General features: G+C 40.5%; 1 protein-coding gene across 1 annotated transcript in view; it reads right to left on the reverse strand.

Moving 5' to 3' along the window:
- CDH7 (cadherin 7) overlaps positions 1 to 18,461 on the reverse strand; it is a 126,480-nt gene extending 108,019 nt beyond the window's left edge. Inside the window, exon 1 of the mRNA XM_052660232.1 lies at positions 18,252 to 18,461. Within this exon, the coding sequence (XP_052516192.1) occupies positions 18,252 to 18,461 (210 nt within the window). The remainder of the gene's footprint in view (positions 1 to 18,251) is intronic.
- Positions 18,462 to 20,942: the final 2,481 nt, after the last annotated feature.

Consider the following 20,942-nt stretch of genomic DNA (forward strand, 5'->3'; position numbering starts at 1 on the left):
TAAGGGACTTGAGCACCCTCAGATTTGGAATCCTCAGGAAGGGGGGAGGGAGATTCTAGAACCAATCCTCTGCAGATGCTGAGGAATGATACAATTCCCAAGCAGTGATGGTGAGGTTCACGTTCTCATCTCCTTGATTTATGAATCTGTTAGGATTTAATAACTAACGAGGCTAAACTTCCTCCAGATGCACTGCCATAATGTGCCAATTCACTACCATTTGTATTAGGCAATATACCCTAAGGAGAGCATGAAAACCGTCACATAATTTCCAATTCCCTGGGAAAACAAAACAGAACAGAACAAAAGCTTCCTTTTCTAAAGCCCTTATTTATGGGACCTAATCCCTGTTTCCTGTTTCTAAATTTTAATCGGAAGATTACTACTTTATAATATTGTGATGGTTTTTGTCATATGTGTACATGAATCAGTCACAGGGATACATGTGTGCCCCCACCCTGGACCCCCCTCCCTCCTCCATCCCCACTCTATCCCTCTGGGTTGTCCCAGAACACTGACTTTGGGTTCCCTGCTTCATGCATGGAACTTGCAGTGGTCATCTATTTTACATACGGTAATACACGTCTCAATGCCAGTCTCTCAAATCATCCCAACCTCATCTTCTCTTATTAAGTCCAAAAGTCTGTTCTTTACATCTTTGTCTCCTTTGCTGCCCTGCATGTTGGTTCTCATTACCGTCTTCCTACATTCCATATATACGCATTAATATACAGTAATTTGTCTTTCTCTTTCTGACTACTTCACTCTGTATAACAGGCTGCAGTTTAATCCACCTCAATAGGACTGATTCAAATGTGTTCCTTTTCACGGCTGAGTAATAATTCCATTGCATATATATTCCACAACTTGCTTATGAAACATGTAGGTTGCTTCCAGGTCCTGGCTATTGTAAACAATATTGCAATGAGCATTGGGGTACATATGCCTCTTTCGAATCTGGTTTCCTCAGTGTGTATGCCCACCAGTGGGATGGTTGGGTCATATGGCAGCTCTATTCCCATTCCCTTTTATTCTCTGCATGTTTCTTACCAGGCAGCCAACTGAAATCTTCCTGTTCTCTTCTGCACTGAACATTTAAGAAAGCCCAAAATAACCTACCTCCTTCCTCCATTCCTTTTCGCTTTATCGATTTGCTTCAGCTGAGTTTATGGCAGACTTTAAAACAGGGCTGTGGCCATCACAGGAATTCTAGGGAAGGTCAAGTCTGTGATTTGGGCTCATCACTGTGGGGTAACTATCAGTCAAATCCAGGTCTATCTCCTGTGCCCCATGTGTTCCCAGTGGACTAGCCTGTATCCTTGAAATAACTCAGAAACAGCAGTAGCTTTAGACTCTCCCAATACAGCCCTGAGGAAATTGTGCACTCTTGGGATGCTCCAGAGTCAGAAACATGTGGAAAACGCCACGTCCAGGCCTCACAGCTGTGAGATGGGTTACGGACGCAACAGGCGCTCAGCCTGGAGACCTGCTTAGGCCAGAGTTCTCAGATTTCTTAACCCTGCCCTAAATGTGCCCCTGAACTGATTGGAACAGTGTGTGATACTCTATAGTTATACAGGCAGTATTTATCCAAAGTTTAGAATGACATTGTCAGTAAATATTCTGTTAGAATACAAACAAAATATTTAAGAAAAAGCCTACTTTAACTTTTAAAATGAGAGCAGAACACTGAAAGACTTGAAGGGACAAGTAAGAGAAAGCAAATACCAGTGGAATGTGCAGGAAGCTTTCAGTGTGTACTGAAGAAGAGCGAACAGGCCCCTTATTTACCTCTTTTACCTGAGGAAAACAGTATTTGGAGAAACTGATTTTGGCTTTCCTAGTTAGCATGCAGTTTTACTACAGCTTCCTTTTAGCATATTCACTAATTACATTATTGATCACATCTATTAGTCCAAACCCTAATTTTTTCCTATTTTCTTCAAGAGATAATAATGCTAATAAAAACAACAACAAAAATAACATTCGGGTGGCCAAAGGTTTATTTGCATTTATCCTTAACATCGTATGAAAACTCGATAGAACTTTTTGGCCAACCCAGTGGGTAATGCAATCATGTCTTGTGTTATGACACCATTCATAGTAAGGGGAACAAAAATCTTGGTTTTTCTCTTTTTCACTGACTGGATCAGTTGTAAATTATTGAGGTTTAATCCTGCCCATGAAAACAGTTGCTATGGGACTTGGTCTGTTCCAGAGATTTTTATCCTGTAACCTTGGTACAGGGTTCCACAGGCACTGCTTGAAATAATAATAAAAAGAGCTATTGCATAACTGTTGAAGCCTCTGGAGTTGCTTAAACTCCTTCTCCCATTTTAAGTTTCTATTTCTCCTATACATTCTTTAACTCTAGATATGAGGTTAAAAATAGAGTGGTGCGAAAAACTAGCTTGATCAATGTGCCCAGAGTTTACAGAGAAATCAAACTTAGACACAAGTCAAAAGCCATAGACAGTGTGAAGGGAGTAGCACTGAAAAAAAAAAAAAATACACACACACACACACACACACACACACACACACACACACAATGTGATATTAGTCATGTGAACATCAGTCCCTTTTGCTTTTAATCATAAATCCCACTGTGAAATCTTAATTGGATCTGAAACAAAACGCACTTCTTCCTCTGACACTAACCCTTAATCCTCACTCATTTGTGTGTTTTCGCCATCATCAACTGTACTCACATTTCCAACGAATAATCTAATCAATGGAAAAAACAGTCCTGTTTCAGGTCATTGCACTCCACAACCACTCTCCCAAATTCACAAACACAGCTGTTGTGTCACAGCCAGAAGTCTATGTGCAGGTGCTACAATGATTAGCCAACAAGACACCTACCCTTTGTAATAAGGCTTGTATTTTTACTTTCCATGTCAAGCTTTACAATACTATCCTACCATTTGACATGAATTTTTGTAAAAAGCACTTTTCCAAGGTTGCGTATCTACTCCACAATCCAAGTTACTTTCATTTTAGACAAGGCTCTGTGTTTCTAGATGCAGCACATGTGTGATTTCAGCATCACAAATAAGCTCTCTCAATGTTCTATAGTCATCTGATTATTTCTCATCTGTTTCCTTAACTATTGATGGTTAATCATCTTTAACTATTGCAACTTCACTTTTCTTTGTGGTTCAGTCACTAAGCCATGTCTGACTCTTTGCAACCCCATGAACTGCAAAATCCCAGGCTTCTCTGTCCATCACTATCTCCTGGGTTTGTTCAAACTCATGTCCATTGAGTGGGTGATGCCATCCAACCATCTCATCTTCACTTTTCTTAGACATAACTATCATACATTGAATCCCATTGACTTGAGCTCACTATTATCTGCTTCTGCAGAATAAGCAAAATCAGTTAGCCATCTAAATTCAGCTGTTAGGATTCAGTTGAGAAAATTACATAAACTGTGGCAAGGGGAGAGTGTATGAAATACAAACCTGAGTTTCTCAGATATGTTATCAAAAAGAAAATGCCGACTTTTTCATTTCTTCACTTCAGAGAATAGAATGTGTAATCTTTTACACTGCACAAAGATTCTGCTCCAGTGTGGACCCTTAAAAGACTCACAAATCAGAAAAATCTAATTTAAGCCTGGTTTGACTAATTCCACCAGTGATCATCACAAATCTTTCAAACTTGCATCTGTTAAGCATTATGTATGTGTTGTCCAAATCCTGATTGTGTGTTTTCAGTTAAATACCTTAAAACATGTCAGCATTTTAACTAAGAAGATAAGTAAATATCCTAAGGGAAGCATTCTTATCAGATAATTGTGCACTGTTTACACACAAAACTTGCTGGAATGATGTTAATCATTTTGGTTATAGTAATTACCATTCCTGTGACATAGCCCCATCTTGAGAAATTACTCTTCTGCATTTATCTTACAGCAGACAGAATTTGAGCTGAACGAGAAATGAAGATGGCCTCCTTATACTCTCTTGGATTTTCCCCCCACATCTCTTCAGTTCACTCAGTCGTGTCCAACTATTTTGCGACTCCATGGACTCCATTTTCATCACCAATGGCTGGAGCTTGCTCAAACTCATATCCATCAAGTCGATGCCATCCAGCCTTTGTTTCCCCTTCTTCTGCCTTCAATCTTTCCCAGCTTCAGGGACTTTTCAAATGAGTCAGTTCTTCACATCAGGTGGCCAAAGTTTTGAAGCTTCAGCATCAGTCCTTCCAATGAATATTCACCACTGATTTCCTTTAGGATTGACTGGTTTGATCTCCTTGCAGTCTAAGGGATTCTTGAGAGTCTTCTCCAACAGCACAGTTCAAAAGCATAAACTCTTCGGTGCTCAGCTTTCTTTATAGTTCAAATCTCACATCCAAACATGACTACTGGAAAAACCATATCTTTGACTAGACGGACCTTTGTCAGCAAAGCAATTTCTCTGCTTTTCAATATGCTGTCTAGGTTGGTCATAGCTTTTCTTCCAAGGAGCAAGTATCTATTCATTTCATGGCTGCAATCACCATCTGCAGTGATTTTGGAGCCCCAAAATAAAGTCTGTCACTGTTTCCCTTGTTTCTCCACCTATTTGCCATGGAGTGATGAGACCATGTACCATGATCTTACTTTTCTGAATGTTGAGTTTTTAGCCAGCTCTTTCACTCTCCTCTTTAACTTTCATCAAGAAACTTTTCAGTTCTTCGATTTCCGCCATAAGGACAGTGTCATCTGCGTATCTCAGGTTACCGATATTTCTCCCAGCTATCTTGATTCCAGCTTGTGCTTCATCCATCCCAGCATTTCTCATGATGTACTCCACATAAAAGTTAAAGAAGCAGGGAGACAATGTACAGCCTTGATGTACTCTTTTCCCAATTTGGAACCATTCTTTTGTTCTATGTCGGGTTCTAGCTGTTGCTTCTTCATCTGCATACAGATTTCTCAGCAGGCAGGTAAGGTGGTCTATTCCCATCTCTTGAAGAATTTTCCACAGTTTGTTGTGATCCATGCAGTCAAAGACTTTGGGGTAGTCAATAAAGCAGAAATATATGTTTTTCTGAAACTCTCTTGCTTTTTCAATGATCCAATGGATGTTGGCAATTTGATCTCTGGTTCCTCTGTCTTTTCTAAATCCAACTTGAACATCTGGAAGTTCACTGTTCATGTACTGTTGAAGCCTGGCTAGAAGAATTTTGAGCATTATTTTGCTGGCATGAGAGATAAGTGCAATTGTGAGGTAGTGTGAACATTCTTTGGCATTGCCCTTCTTTGGGACTGGAATGAAAACTGATCTTCTCCAGTCCTGTGGCCACTGCTGACTTTGCCAGATTTGACGGCATATTGAGTGCAGCATTTTCACAGCATCATCTTTTAGGATTTGAAATAGCCCAACTGGAATTCTATCACCTCCACTAGCTTTGTTAGTGGTGATACTTTCCAATGCCTACTTGACTTCACATTCCAGGATGTCTGGCTCTAGGTGATTGATCACACCATCATGGTTATCTGGGTCATTAAGTCCTTTTTTGAATAGTTCTCCTGTGTATTCCTGCCACCTCTTCTTAACATCTCTGCTTCTGTTCAGTTCAGTTGATCAGTCATGTCCGACTCTGCGACCCCATGAATCGCAGCACGCCAGGCCTCCCTGTCCATTACCAACTCTGGCAGTTCACTCAGACTCATGTCCATTGAGTCAGTGATGCCATCCAGCCATCTCATCCTCTGTCGTCCCCTTCTCCTCCTGCTCCCAATCCCCCCCGACATCAAAGTCTTTTCCAATGAGTTAACTCTTCGCATGAGGTGTCCAAAGTACTGGAGTTTCAGCTTTAGCATCATTCCTTCCAAAGAAATCCCAGGGCTGATCTCCTTCAGAATGGACTGGTTGGATCTCCTTGCAGTCCAAGGAACTCTCAAGAGTCTGCTTCTGTTAGGTCCATACAATTTCTGTGCTTCATCAACCCCATCTTTGCATGAAATGTTCCCTTGGTATCTCTACTTTTCTTGAAGAGAACTCTAGTCTTTCCCATTTTATTGTTTTCCTCTATTTCTTTGCACTGGTCACTGAGGAAGGCTTTCTTATCTCTCCTTGCTATTCTTTGGAACTCTGCATTCAAATGGGTATATCTTTCCTTTTCTCCTTTTCCTTTCACGTCTCTCCTTTTCTCAGCTATTAGTAAGGGCTCCTCACAACCATTTTGCCTTTTGCATTTCTTTTTCTTGGGGCTGTCTTGCTCACTGCCTTCTGTACAATGTCACGAACATCCGTCGATAGTTCATCAGGCACTCTATCAGATCTAATCCCTTGAATCTATTTCTCACTTCCACTGTATAGTCATAAGGGATTTGATTTAAGTCATAACTGAATGGTCTAGTGGTTTTCCCTACTTTCTTCAATTTAAGTCTGAATTTGGCAGTAAGGAGTTCATGATCTGAACCACAGTCAGCTCCCAGTCCTGTTTTTGCTGACTGTATAGAGCTTCTCCATCTTTAGCTGCAAAGGATAGAATCAATCTGATTTTGGTATTGACCATCTGGTGATGTCCACGTGTAGAGTCTTCTCTTGTGTTGTTGGAAGAGGGTGTTTGCGATGACCAGTGCATTCTCTTGTCAAATCTCTGCTAGCCTTTGCCTTTGCTTCATTGTGTACTCCAAGGGCAAATTTGCCTGTTACTCCAGGTGTTTCTTGACTTCCTACTTTTGAATTCCAGTTCCCTATGATGAAAATTACATCTTTTTTGGGTGTTATTTCTAGAAGATCTTGTAGGTCTTCATAGAACTATTTAATTTCAGCTTCTTCAGCATTACTGGTTGGGCATAGACTTGGATAACCATGATATTGAATGGTTTGCCTTGGAAACAAACAGAGATCATTCTGTCACTTTTAAGATTGCATCCAAGTACTGCATTTCAGACTCTCTGGTTGACCATGATGGCTATTCCATTTCTTCTAAGGGATCCTTGCCCACAGTAGAAGACATAATGGTCATCTGAATTAAATTCACCCATTCCAGTCTAATTTAGTTCACTGATTTCTAAAATGTCAATGTTCACTCTTGCCATCTCTTGTTTGACCACTTGTCATTAACCTTGATTCATGGATCTAACATTCCAGGTTCCTATGTAATATTGCTCCTTACAGCATGCAACTTTACTTCCATCAACAGTCACATCCACAACTCAGCGTTGCTGTTGCTTTGGCTCTGCCTCTCCACTCTTTCTGGGGGTATTTCCTCACTCTTCCCCAGTAGCATCTCAGGTACCTACCAACCTGGGGAGTTCATCTTTCAGTGTCCTATGGTTTTGGCCTTTTCATACTGTTCATGGGGTTCTCAAGGCAAGAATACTGAAGTGGTTTGCCATTCCCTTCTCCAGTGGATCACGTTTTGTCAGAACTCTCCACCGTGACCCATCCATCAATCTTGGGTGGCCGTACACGGCATGGCTCAAAGTTTCACCGAGTTGGAGAAGGCTATGGTCCATGTGATTAGCTTGATTAGTTTTCTGTGACTGTGGTTTTCATTCTGTCTGCCCTCTGAGGGATAAGGATAAGAGGCTTATGGAAGCTTCCTGATGGGAGAGACTGAATGTGGCGGAAAAAGGGTCTTGGGGTCGCAAAGAGTCAGACACAACTGAGCGACTGAACTGAACTGAACTGTCATGGGCAGGGCCATCCTCAGTAAATCTTTAATCCAGTTCTGTTGATGGGCGGGGCTCTGCTCCTTCCCTCTTGTTTGACCTGAGACCAAACTACAGTGGAGTTAATGAAGATAATGGTGACCTCCTTCAAAAGGTCCTGTGCATCAAATGCCACACTGGGTGCCCCTGATCCAGCAGCAGGCCACCTCCAACCCACACCTCCTCTAGAGACTCCTGGACACTCACAAGTAAGTCTGGGTCAGTCTACTATGGGGTCACTGCTCCTTTCTCCTGGGTCCTGGTACTCACAAGGTTTTGTTTGTGCCCTCCAAGAGTCTGTTTCCCCAGTTTTGTGTAAGAGTCCACATCTCTTGGACACTATGTTATTTGTGTGGTGACAGAAGAGATGAAAATCCTCACGCTTTTGGTCTGAGAAGATTTAAGACTGGTTGAGGCCGACACAAGTATTTTCCTGGCCAGTTCCTTTTCCCTAACTGTTGTTTGCTGAAATGAATTCAGACCTTTTCTTATGTTGAATGCTGAGCCATGGAAGGACTCATGCTGAAGCTGAAGTTCCAATATTTTGGACACCTCAGGCACAGTTGATTCACTGGAAAAAAACCTAATGCTGCTAAAAGTCGAGGGCAGGAGGAGAAGGGGGTGACAGAACAGTGAGATGGTTGGATGGCATCATCAACTCAAGGCAAACGAATGTGAGCAAACTCTGGGAGATAGTGAAGGACAGTGAAGACTGGCGCGCTGCAGTCCATGGGTTTGGAAAGAGCTGGACACTACTGAGAGGCTGAACAACAAAAGCCATGATGTACAAAAGTAGGCTAAGTTGATGCTTGACCCTATTGCTCCATCTTTTCCCACCAGCTCAATGGAGTACGGCAGTGTACAGCCAACCAGCTACAAACACTCCTAATGTCTATATAACCCCTTCAGGGATGGGCTAATGGTCTCCCCACTTGTTCGAAGCTGCACTTTTATCAGTTAAAACTCCTTGAGTGTATTGTGTATTTCATATACCAAAAACTAGAATTTTTTACACATGAGTTTATTTTTAATTGAATAAAAGTCCAAAATATTTTCTTTCTGGCCCCTCAACAGTTCATTATTTTTCCATACTCTATTTTGGAAATTTCTGTTCCAGGGTTCATTTCTAATACTTCTGTGTCCCAGCTAAATACCATTTTAATGTCTCTGTTAATTATCATGCCCTGTTATCCAATGTTCAGTTTCAAGATTTAGTAAAATTTAGGAAATAGCATGTAATATTAATAACTTGAGAGTCCACATAAATGTATCTATTCTGTTGCATATATGCCCTTTTAAAGGAAAAAGTTTGCAAAACATGCCAAAAGACCTTGATAGTACTGCAACTAAATCTGATACTTTGAAGGAAAACAAAATTCTTTTCATAGAAGTAAAACAATGTATTTCCAGAAATTTACTTTCCAGACTGGCCCTCTAACACTTCTGAATTGTAACTCTAATGATTGCTCCCTTACTCTACTTATTGTACTTCCAAATGCATCTATTACCTCATCTCCAATATAAGAACCCTGAGTTCAAGGCCTTTCTGAAGATTTAATCAGTACTGAATATGAATCAGAAATGTTATTGGCTCTATGAAGAATCATTAGGAGAAATCATTACTAAATCTTTTCCAACATTAAACAGAACACCATTCATTGTTTAGACGTCAGCTCTCTTATGAATATATTAAAATTTAAGACATTCAGTTGCTTTCTCTTTTACCCTTAGCTAACTATACCTATTATTTTCCAAAGCAATGTTTTATTTATAATCATGAGGGTTAAACACTTGTGGCACACTCTACAGTATAAAACAGTTTATATTTTGTAAGCAATGAGGAAGAAAGTTCTTATTTAAATACAGATTAGTAGACATCTTCTTGGAATCTTGACACCAGAGAGCAGTCTCACATGCTTCGGAATAAAAAAAACAAAATCAATTTCTCCAAGACATCCTAAATTGACGTGTTTTTGAGAAACAAGATCAATTACTACATAAAAGTATGGCTATTACCTGACAGCGTTTTAGATTTAAATTTCATCCACGTCTCAGAGAAACCCACAACCCCATCTTAAACGATGGACTTTAATGAACCATTCAGTGCATATCCCTCAAATCACCAGTAACATTTACCCTAATCCATAATGGCAGCTTAGGTAGTTCTATACCTCCTTCAAGATTTCAAAACTTTCAGATGTTTTTTTTCAGTAGAAGCACGTGGCAGGCACCACCTTGACTAAGAGATCAAAGTCAGTATCTGTAAGAATGAGCCCTGTTAGCAGCCTGTGTCTCCTGAGAAGTAGCAGTGAGCAGGGCACCATACCGTTTCTGTGGCATTCCTGCCCCAAACTACATCTCCTGACATGCCTACCTTAGGAAGAAACATGTACTAACCTCGACCGTGAGAGACTCTACCAAATCACTAGTCAAGGACGACAGACTGAAGAGACAAGACAAATGCAAGATACGATGCAGGACTGGCTTCTACCAGAAAAGTCACTTGACTGTAGCAACTGGAAAATTCTGAATACAACCTGCTGATAAGTCAAGAGTACTGCAGCCATGTTAACTTCCTAGTTTAAATAATAGGTGTAGTCACTGCAGGCGTGCAAGCTCAGGGACTCAGTCGTGTGCACCTCTTTAGGACCCCATGCACTGTAGCCTGCCAAGCTCCTCTGTCCATGGAATTATCTAGGCTAATATACTGGAGTGGGTAGCCATTCCCTTCTCCAGGGGACCTTCCCAACCCACGGGTCAAACCCACATCTCCTGTGTCTCCTGCACTGCTGGCAGATTCTTTACCTGCTGAGCCATCAGGGAAGCCCAATAGGTGTAGCCATTAGTCATGTATGATACTGTCATTCGGAGAAGCTGGGTCCTACTTTGCAACCTATATGTAAGTCTGAAATGACTTCAAGATGGTTTCAAATTTTTACCTAGTTGATCTCTATTTTACAGACGAGCAGACTGAAATGTATGCATCCTAGAGCACTGTTCAAAATAATGAGGGACTTGACAGTATAACCCAGGGTTTCTGCTTACTGGTCTTTCCACTATATAAAGCTTCCCCCAATATAGTTTTAGAAGATTCTATCCTACTTTCTAAGGAGATAATTCCTGTTTTCTCACCTCTGATTTGGAGACTGAATCGTGAAATCGGAGTGTTCCCAGGTATCCTCGTGCAAGCCTTTGTTCTCGGATCCATGAATTTGTGCCTCTGGTTACCCACCTCTGCAGCTACAGATCAGCTGTGGAACTGACTCCTTTCTATTGCCACCTGTTACCTGCTTGGTTTATCAACCAGGCAATGTTAGGATGGAGAGGCTTTATTTTTAACTCTTTTATCTAGCACAGTACCTAACATAGAGCAGGTACTTAAAAAGTATTTAAAGAAGAGAAGGAAGGGGAAGAAAGAAAACACATGACAGGCTGCCCAGCACGCCAAAGATGTTAAGCATAGTTCTACAAACTATTGTTTCTCTCCAGTGATCACGATCACTATGACAGATAATCAATATAAATCAGATGAAACGATTAGGATGAAATTCCTCCCACGCTGGCACTCATCCATGTATGCTTAAACCAGCAAAGCTTCAGTGCCTGGCCTGTGCTTATCTAATTCTATCATTTATCTTGGTGAGTCCCGGAGACTGACTGTGTATCAGTGAGCATGGCATATACAGTTGGTCAGTTACACTTTTCTATAGAAAAGCTCAATATCATCCTTTTAGCTGGAATTTTGTCTTTGCATTTAGAAATTCAACATCAATATAAAAACCCAACTATCATACACTGAATTTAGCTTTTCATAATTTTTGCTCCTACTCTCACCAAATGGGTGACAAGTGTGTACAAACACACACGTTGAAGAAGACAGCATTTTAAATGATCTTGATCAACATAAACTATCAACATAAAAATGAAAATGTAGAGCCAATCTATACTATCTAGTTTGAGTGTGTGTGTGTATTCCGTCACTCAGTTGTGTCCAACTCTTTGTGACCCCATGGACTGTAGCCTGCCAGGCTCCTCTGTCGATGGAATTCTCCAGGCAAGAATACTGGAGGGGGTTGCCATTTCATCCTCCAGGGGATATTCTCGACTCAAGGATCGAACCTGCGCCTCCTGCATCGCCTGCATCAGCAGGTGGATTCTTTACCACTGAGCCATCTGGGAAGCCCAAGTTTGACTATAATTAGGTTTATAACTGCAGGTCCCTATCCTCAAACTTCTAGCTGTGTAGTCTCACCTGTAAACTACTTGGTAGCTAATTACAACCTTCATTTCTAACCTAAGATAACTTTGAAGAGAAAATAAGCAATATTAAACTGAATTAATGGTACGTTTCTCCATTTTAGTAGCAAAATCTGATATATATTATTTTCATTATGGTTTTCAAAGAACACACAAACACTTCGGGTTGTTGATTTTATGTGGAGAAAACACATTTACTACTTTATAGTTATACCAGAGTTTTATAAGAGCTAAAAATAACTGCCAAAAAATATTTCTAAGAGACTGAACTTATTTGCATCCCACAGAGCTTATCCATGTCCAAATTTCTTTTGAAGCCACCAGGAGCTCCACATTGCTACCAGCGAAGTAACAAGAAGATAAAAATCAGGGTCTTCACAACTCACTCTGGTTATAAAAATGTTATGAAAATGGGTTTCCTATACATACACAGAACAAACTATTTGTTTTATTTTAAGATGGAAGCCAATTTCAGGTAATCTACATATTTAGAGGATGCTTTTGCTATTCTCCCTCTGAAATCTATAAAATGTAATTTTTACCATGATATACTGGGTTAGCCAAAAAGTTCATTCGGGTCTTTCAATAAGGTGTTATGGAAACACCCAAGTGAACTTATATGTTCTTCCCTAAGTTCTTAATATTTGGGATTATTTTCTTTTTGTGTATCTCATATAAACTTACCCCCATGAAGGAATCTGATTTGTAACACAACCTCCCTTTAAGAGGAAAGTTTCCTTTCTGGAACAGCGAGCAGAGCTTCAGGGATCAGGAGCCCACGGAATCTTTCAGTGAGAGACATGGCTGTAAGGTGTAATTAAATGCATCAAAGATGCTCAGCAATGCTTCCAAGCCAGGTGAAATTGAGAGCAGAGTGAATCCCACACTACATTCCTATGTCTTTGATTCTGACTAGGGTAAGAGGCATAAATTCTCCCTGAATGAGGGGGGACGAAAGGGGAGCAGCAGAAAAGGTAAGAGTGATGTTAATAGCTCGAGAAGCAGACTGAGGAAGAAGCACGAAACACACATTTCAGTGAAAGTGATGGCCCAGAGGAAAGCGAACGCCTGGCAGCCCATTACATTGAGCGGAGACGAAAAACACTTAATACCTGAGACTCAGGCTCAGTGGTTTGGCAGACAAATTTTTTTTGTCAGATGGTTAGGGGATATTAAGTGAGAAGTGCCGAGGTGAGGAAAAGACGGGACTAGAAAACTGCAGTGTGATGCAATCAGATGGCTAGACACAGCTACTTCACACACACTTCAAAGAGCCAGGTCAGGGTGATGTAAATTCACAGGAAGAAGAGAAAAGAAGGGCATCTCTACTTCATCCTTCCCATGAAAGGACAAGAAGCAGACACAGTTGTAATTAAGAAATACTCTTGGGGACCCCCCTGGAGGTCTAGTGGTTAAGACTCTGCACTTCCACTGCAGGGGAAACTAAGACCCCATGTGCCTTGCTGCACAGCCAAAAAAATACTCCTCTTAAGGAAAGGTGTACTACTTACTATCCTTTAAAACAGAGCTCCATACAGCACCGTGGCTCTGGTTAATAATACTGTATTGCACATTTGAAAGTTGGGAAGACAGTGGACCTCGAAAGTTCTCAACACACAAAAGAAGAATTTGTAACTATGTAGATTGACAGATGTCAACTAGGTGTACTGTGGTCATCATTTCTCAATTTATACAAATATGGAATCATTATGTAGTATACCTGAAAATAACACAATGTAGTATGTCAACGATGGGGCATCCCAGGTGATGCCAGTGGTAAAGAACCCATCTCCCAATCCAGGAGACATGGGTACAATCCCTGGGTCGGGAAGATTTCCCTGGAGAAGGAAATGGCAACCCACTTCAGTATCCTAGCCTGGAAAATTTCATGGACAAAGGAGCCTGGCAGGCTACAGTCCATGGGGGTGGCAAAGAGTCAGACACGACAGAGAACAAATACATCAATTATACTTTAACTTACAAAAAGAGCTCCATCAGAGTAATGACTCCTTTCATACAACTCAGCGGCTTGTCAATTTGAATCACAAGAAAACAGTGAGATGCTCCCGATAAAGGTCAGATTCTAACTCAGCCTAGAAGTGTGTCCTGGAGGCCTCTTGCAGAGGATCTGGAGGAACTCCTGGTCCCTTTCAACTCCTGGTCCCTTTCGTCTTGACTTATCAAACTCAGGAAATTGGCTAAAATAAAAGGTGATAGCCATCTTGTGACTTCAGTGTCCTACCTTAAAGACCAAATTTTATGTAACTGTAGACTAATTTAGCTGATCTTGTTGGGCATCAGCCATTAACATAGTCTTCAACTTTGAAGGTAAAAAAATTTTAGATGTGATCTGACATTTGAAGTCCACGTGTTTAAGGTCTGAATCATTCAGCCACATATGTATGCCATAATCTAATCCTATACAAGACATGTATCGCCAAGTACATCCAATATGGACCATTCCTATAATTAATTGCAATACTATTTAATACATAAAATAATGTCTACTTTTATCTGAAGGATCACAACTATAACACATATAACTGGACACATAACACAATAGATTATCCACAACCTGGTTAATTTATAATTAATATGTAGTGAAATAGATAAATATGATGTCTAGATTAATGTTCCAAATATTTTATCTCATTATTTCTCAGTAAAAACAAACAAACAAAAAAAAAAAACTTGACTTACAGATATCATTATTCCTATTTTAAAGATGAGGAAACTATAATTTAGTAATATTAGGCAACTTAACCTAAGTCATACAACTAGTAGGAAATGCCCGAGTCAGCAGTAAGACTGAAGTCAATTTGACGCATACAATACATATTCATTTTGTGATTAAATTAAGCTATCAACTTTAGCAATGTCATCATTTACATTTTCCAAATTACCTAAACAGCTCAGTTTTCTCAGGAAGACTTAAAGTGTAGCCATCTAACCAGCATACGTTAAATATGCATTTGTGAAATGCACTATCTGCCTATCTATTCTTCTGCATATTAATCTAGAACTTTCTATTCTGTCTTTGAAAACTCTGGTCATAGCCTCCCTCAAGGTAGAAAAAAAAAAGAAAAAAATGAAAAGAGTATATATATCTACTGTACACATCCAAGTGATAAAAACTCTACTGAGGTCAAAATTTTCCTTTAACTCTGCCCATTCAGGACACCAACCTAAAAAGACTCATTTTATTTTCTCAGACAAAAAGTCTCAAGTATTCACGTTCTCTACGCCCTTCTCTCAAGCAAATGTAAAATGCACGTTTTAAAGCCTTTCATTTGTCTCTCTTCTCTATAAATTTCTCTCCATCTCAAATTGTTTTATTGCCCTTTTTCTGTATTTTAATCAGTTAAGTGTTTTTTAAAACCTATTTCCATCCTGAACATTTTACTATGAAGAGCTCTATTGAACTCCCAATACACAGCCTTCAAGAGATAAGCACAAACTTGTTTCCTGCCACATAAAGTCTGCGAGACAATTGTCTCTAATTAACTGAAAGGAAAGCACAGAATAGTTGCTACCTAATCAAGGAACCACACAATTTCTCTTATTAATAGAAAAATAACAATGGCATTGCCCAGTACTTTTGCATGTATTTGGAACTTAAGTAACCTAGAGACATGCCTTCATAACTTGAAACTGACTTAACGTGGATTATCTTGGTAGAAGCAGTCTGAATTGTTATGGTGAAGTTTATAAAAATTAAAACATGAGGGTTTTTTTTTTTTAATTTTTAAATTATCTTGATTTCCAAATGTCAATCTCACTCAAGCAACTCCATTTAAAACCAAATTATTGGGAATATTTTAGTCATGTTTAGAAAATTTTACATTTGTGCAAAAGTGTGATTTCTACTGGGTTTCCCTTGTGGCTCAGCTGGTAAAGAATCTACCTGCAATGCCGGAGGACCTGGGTTCGATCCCTGGGTTGGGAAGATCCCTTAGAGAAGGGAAAGGCTACCCACTCCAGTATTCTGGCCTGGAGAAGTCCATGGACTATAGAGTCCGTGGGGGTCGCAAAGAGTGGGACACAACTGAGTGACTTTCACTTTCACTACTGATAACTACTGATAGCAGTAGTAACTACTATAATAATAATGAATAACTACTGATCCTTTGGACTTTCCTGGTGGCTCAGACAGTAAACAATCTGCCTGCAATGCAGGAGACCTGGTTTGATCCCTGGGTTGGGAAAATCACCTGGAGAAGGGCATGGCTACCCACTCCAGTACTCTTGCCTGGAGAATTCCATGGACAGAGGAGCCACGCGAGCTATAGTCCATGGGGTCACCAATAGTTGGACATGACTGAGCTACTAACACTTTCACTTTTCACTGGCCCTTTATGAAACATTTATGAATTATTATAGCCCTATCCATTCAACCAAATTTGATGAATTTCTCAAATGTTCATTAAAAATGAATGAAATTATGAGCTAGAGTCGAGGTCACTAACATTGCAGAAGGTTAATGCTTTCACTTGATTTACAAGAAAATAAGAGAGATGGAAAGATTTAGTACATAGTAAGTATACTGATAAAAGCAGACGGGCTCTGAAAATACACATATGTGCGCGCACACACACAAAAACTTGTGCACATCCTTTCTTGGGCTTCCCAGGTGGCACTAGTGATAAAGAACCCACCTACCAATGCAGGAGACACAAGAGCCATGGGTTTGATCTCTGGGTCGGGATGATCCCCTGGAGGAGGACACAGCAACCTGCTCCAGGATTCTCACCTAAAGAATCCCACGGAAGGAGGAGCCTGGCAGGCTACAGTCCCTAGGGTCGCAAAGAGTCGGACACGACTGAAGCACTTAGCACACGTGCACGCCCATCTTTCATCAGGACAGAAACATGCTATGATAGGCTAGACAGTTTCCTAATCCATGTCCCTAGAAATCTTTAACATATCTGAATTCCTTTGTTACAACACAGCATCAGTATTTGTACAATGTAGAGGCATTTAAAGAAAAGTAAGAAGATATACATAATAAAGATCATCTTGGCTTAGGTAGACAACTACCAACAAAAACATATTTTTCACTCTTACTCAAGGTCTATTCAAATGAAACAATGACCCCTGAAACAAATACCGAAGATTCTCCTTCAATCATTCATAGTTGAAAATACACTCAGGGATAAATTCATCAGTGTGCTGAGCTTCACTTTACCAGGAATAGATGCATAAAACCGACAAAGAGCAGACATGCAGATGTATAGATGTCTTGCAAACACATTCTACTTATAGAAACCCTTCACCAGGGCTCAGCACAAAGTTGAAAATCTCAGGACATCTTCACAGACGTGAACACAGCCAAACCTGCATCAAGCTAGGAACTGAGAACATGGTACCAGGATGGGGAAAAGCCACGTGCCCTGAAGTGCACCCTTCAATTCAGAAGGTGCTCAAATGGAAACCGCTACCCAAACATGCAGACAGAAAAAGGCAGTGGTAAAGAATCTCCCCTTGGGCACCACTTGGCCACCAAATAAATACACCCCAAACTGCCCACCATTCGTCTAACATCACTTCTCGTGGACCTCTGTTCACGCTCATTTTTAACCAAAATGTAAATTTTAAAAAGGAAATTTTAATAGTCCATTAAAACAAAATCACTACTTAGAAATGTAGATTTGAACCGCTCCTGATTTAGAAACAACAGTCCCCATAATTACACTTTTGCCATTTTCAACTGCCAAGTATCAGAACAGGATACATAAGCCTCAAGTTAGTATAAACATTATTAGCCTTGTTAACTCCCAGAAAAAAATCTCAAAAATCTATTGGCTCATAGAACCCACCAGTCTTCATTCATTAGTGCAGGGGGTCCCTGGCCTCTGCACCATGGGGACCAGTACATCCTGTCAAATCAGTGGCAGATTAGATGAGTAATAGAGCAGACAATAAGTGTAATGCCCTTGAATCATCCCCAAACCATGTCCCTCATCCTTGTCGGGAGGAAAAACTGTCTTCCACGAAACCGGTTCCAAGCACCAAAAACGTTGGGGACTGCTGTTGAGTAAGCATTCCTGCTCTCATTTTGGAAACGACAGCTTTACGAACATGCCACCATCATGCTAAACGAGGCGTGAGTACGAGTCTCACCTGTATCTTGGAATAAAGCATCACTCCCTAAACTGTGGCTTCATGGGATGAGTAACACCTGGATGACTGTGCCAGCGTGGCTAACCAATGCCAGAAAGCTCATGACAGCTTTGTGTTTCTAATCTCCAAAGAAAAAGGAGCCGTTCTCCATTCAACCACAGACATTCATTCACAAGAACCGTTTGTGACTTGGAAAAGCCAAATACCCTACCTTTCCTACATAGAGCGGGTCTGAACCCATGTACTCCTCCAGCACGAAGAACTGATTCCACACCCAGCTGCGCTTCGTGCGCGACCTCCCTGATTGGAAATAGGGCTTTGATCCGGACCTTGAGAGCTCCGCTTGACTCATCCCCGAAAAACACAGGAAAAGCGCGATCAGCTGAAGAAAATGGCAGAACTCCACTTTGCCCAACTTCATCTTTTTTTTTCTTTCTTTTTCCTGTGTAAGAAAAAAACCTTGACAAGAGAGAAGGCACAGTTCCAGTTGGCTTAGTAGCTCTTGCCTCCGGCAGGGTGTCAGCTGGGAGTGCAGAGACAATAATTTGTAGAGAGTTCCAACGGGAGAGGTCACAAGTGCTGAATAACCTTCGCCCAAGAATGGTGTAATAGGTACCTACCAGAACAAAGAGAAGAGCTGGTGTCAGAAAGCAAAACACAGAAATACCTTTTAACTTGCACTTACTAACTCATTCTCTTTTTTTTTTTACTTTGTTTTTAACACCAAAAACATTTTGCATTGGAGTACGGCCAATTAATGGGGTTGTGGTAGTTTCAGATGATTAGTGAAGGGACTCAGCCAGACACACACATGTATCCATTCTCCCCCCAAAACTCCACTCCCACCCAGGCTGCCCTGGGCTCTACAGTAGATCTTTGTTGGTACTAACACACTCTTGGATCGTCCAAGATATCATTATCTGCACTATCATTAAAATATGAGGATAAACTTAAAATAGAAAACTGCAAAAGCTGTAGCCATATTCACAAATAACATAAATACTGCTGATGCAGAATTATCCTGATTCCATAATACAACCTTAAAATTTTCCTCGTTCTTCTAGGGCATTCTCATTGGGAGCATATGGTTTATTTAATACAAATGGAGCAACCCATTGGTTAAGAAAAAAATCATTTCAATGCTAGGTGTTTTGTTTTGTTTTGTTTTGTTTTTTTTGTCCTTTTCTATCACAGTTTCATTTGTTGGTATTAGAATATGAAAGCCAAGCAGCTCAAAGCAGTGATTTAACCAAATGGAAAGGACATATGCTAGTTTAAATCTCTCCTGTGAAACTGCAAAGAGAAAGTAGTATGAGATGCTTCAAAACCGGTTGATTGATTCTATACCACCGAACACCAGCTGTTTTGATGTGTTCTGATTTGATTGTGATCAGCTGAAAAGCTCAGTGGTTTCCAATTTCTACCCTTCAAACTTATTGTCATGTATGCTGTGGAGCGTGTTTGGTTATTCTACTGCACTGAAGGTATTTGCCGCTTTACAAATATTTACTGAACCCTTGCAGCACTGTTTGTGCATAGTAGGGCCCTTCTCTGTCAACAATGACAGGATTGAATTATACTGATCATCAGAGGGGTGAGCAAATTCGACTCTATATGTGAGACTGATTCTCGGTTCCCCACACCTAAGAGGTGTCTTAGCAGCAGCAAAAATCTTTTATCCGCAGGTCTAGTTATTTCATTACCAAATTCTGATTATGCAGGAGACAATCAGTTTACAATGCCAACCTGCCAACACACCCCAAACCACAGAGGAGTGGGGATTTATGACCACGTGCTCACTTAGATCACTGCTGCACTTTGGGTTATGAATCCATTTCGCAACTATGAATAAATCAACAATAGGATAATTAAGGCAAATAAGACTTGCTTTCAATTTTTGAGAGGAGAAAAACAGTCTTAGCAACATGAAGCCACAAGATATCTCATTATCAAAGCAGAAAATACTCTCTGTGCCAACTTTTCCATCTTTCTCCCTTCTCTCCTGTAACAGAAATGTCTGCGAATCATCAGATGATTTCTGACAGTCAAATTGCTTACAGAACATGTCATATATAGTAGAAGGAAGGTGAACTGTATTAAACGTGTTGAAATAGTCCACACAACTGAAAAAACATGTTGCATGGACTTGAAGCTCTAGTCAAATGAACATATTCCTATTAAGATACTGCAATGAAGTTTTGAAATTTAGGATATTCCAGAATAGCTCCAAATACAGCTAACTGCTATGTTCTGAGAACCCCCAGGAAGGATAAACTATTAGTGGAGCATATTAACTGCAGTCTGTGCACTGAATACCATCTCCCAGAATCCAGATCTCCCATCTGATGATCAAAAATGAATTTGGTTCATTTGAAAATCACTCTAGAAAGGCAAGTTGTTCTATACTTAGAATTACAAGCAAGAAGGAACTTGGGGCGATTTACTGATATTCTGGTGGATGAATGACCCTCAGCTAGGTTGGAAGTTCTTTGTACACTGGTTGAGCTAATCCACCTGAGAGACAAGTTACCTCCAGTTAAAAGAAGACAAGTAAACACTTAAACTGGAGAAGGCAATGGCACCCCACTCCAGTACTCTTGCCTGGAAAATCCCATGGATGGAGGAGCCTGGTAGGCTGTAGTCCATGGGGTCGCTAAGAGTCGGACACAACTGAGTGACTTCCCCTTCACTTTTCACTTTTATGCCTTGGAGAGGGAAATGGAAACCCACTCCATTGTCCTTGCCTGGAGAATCCCAGGGATAGGGGAGCCTGGTGGGCTTCCGTCTATGGGGTCGCACGGAGTCGGACACAACTGAAGCGACTTAGCAGTAGCAAACACTTAAACAAGGAAATGGTGTGCTGGTGTAAGGATTTGTTTATGCCGACCAGGAATTGGGTCCA

Source organism: Budorcas taxicolor, chromosome 22 (assembly GCF_023091745.1).
Source record: "Budorcas taxicolor isolate Tak-1 chromosome 22, Takin1.1, whole genome shotgun sequence".
Taxonomy (NCBI): domain Eukaryota; kingdom Metazoa; phylum Chordata; class Mammalia; order Artiodactyla; family Bovidae; genus Budorcas; species Budorcas taxicolor.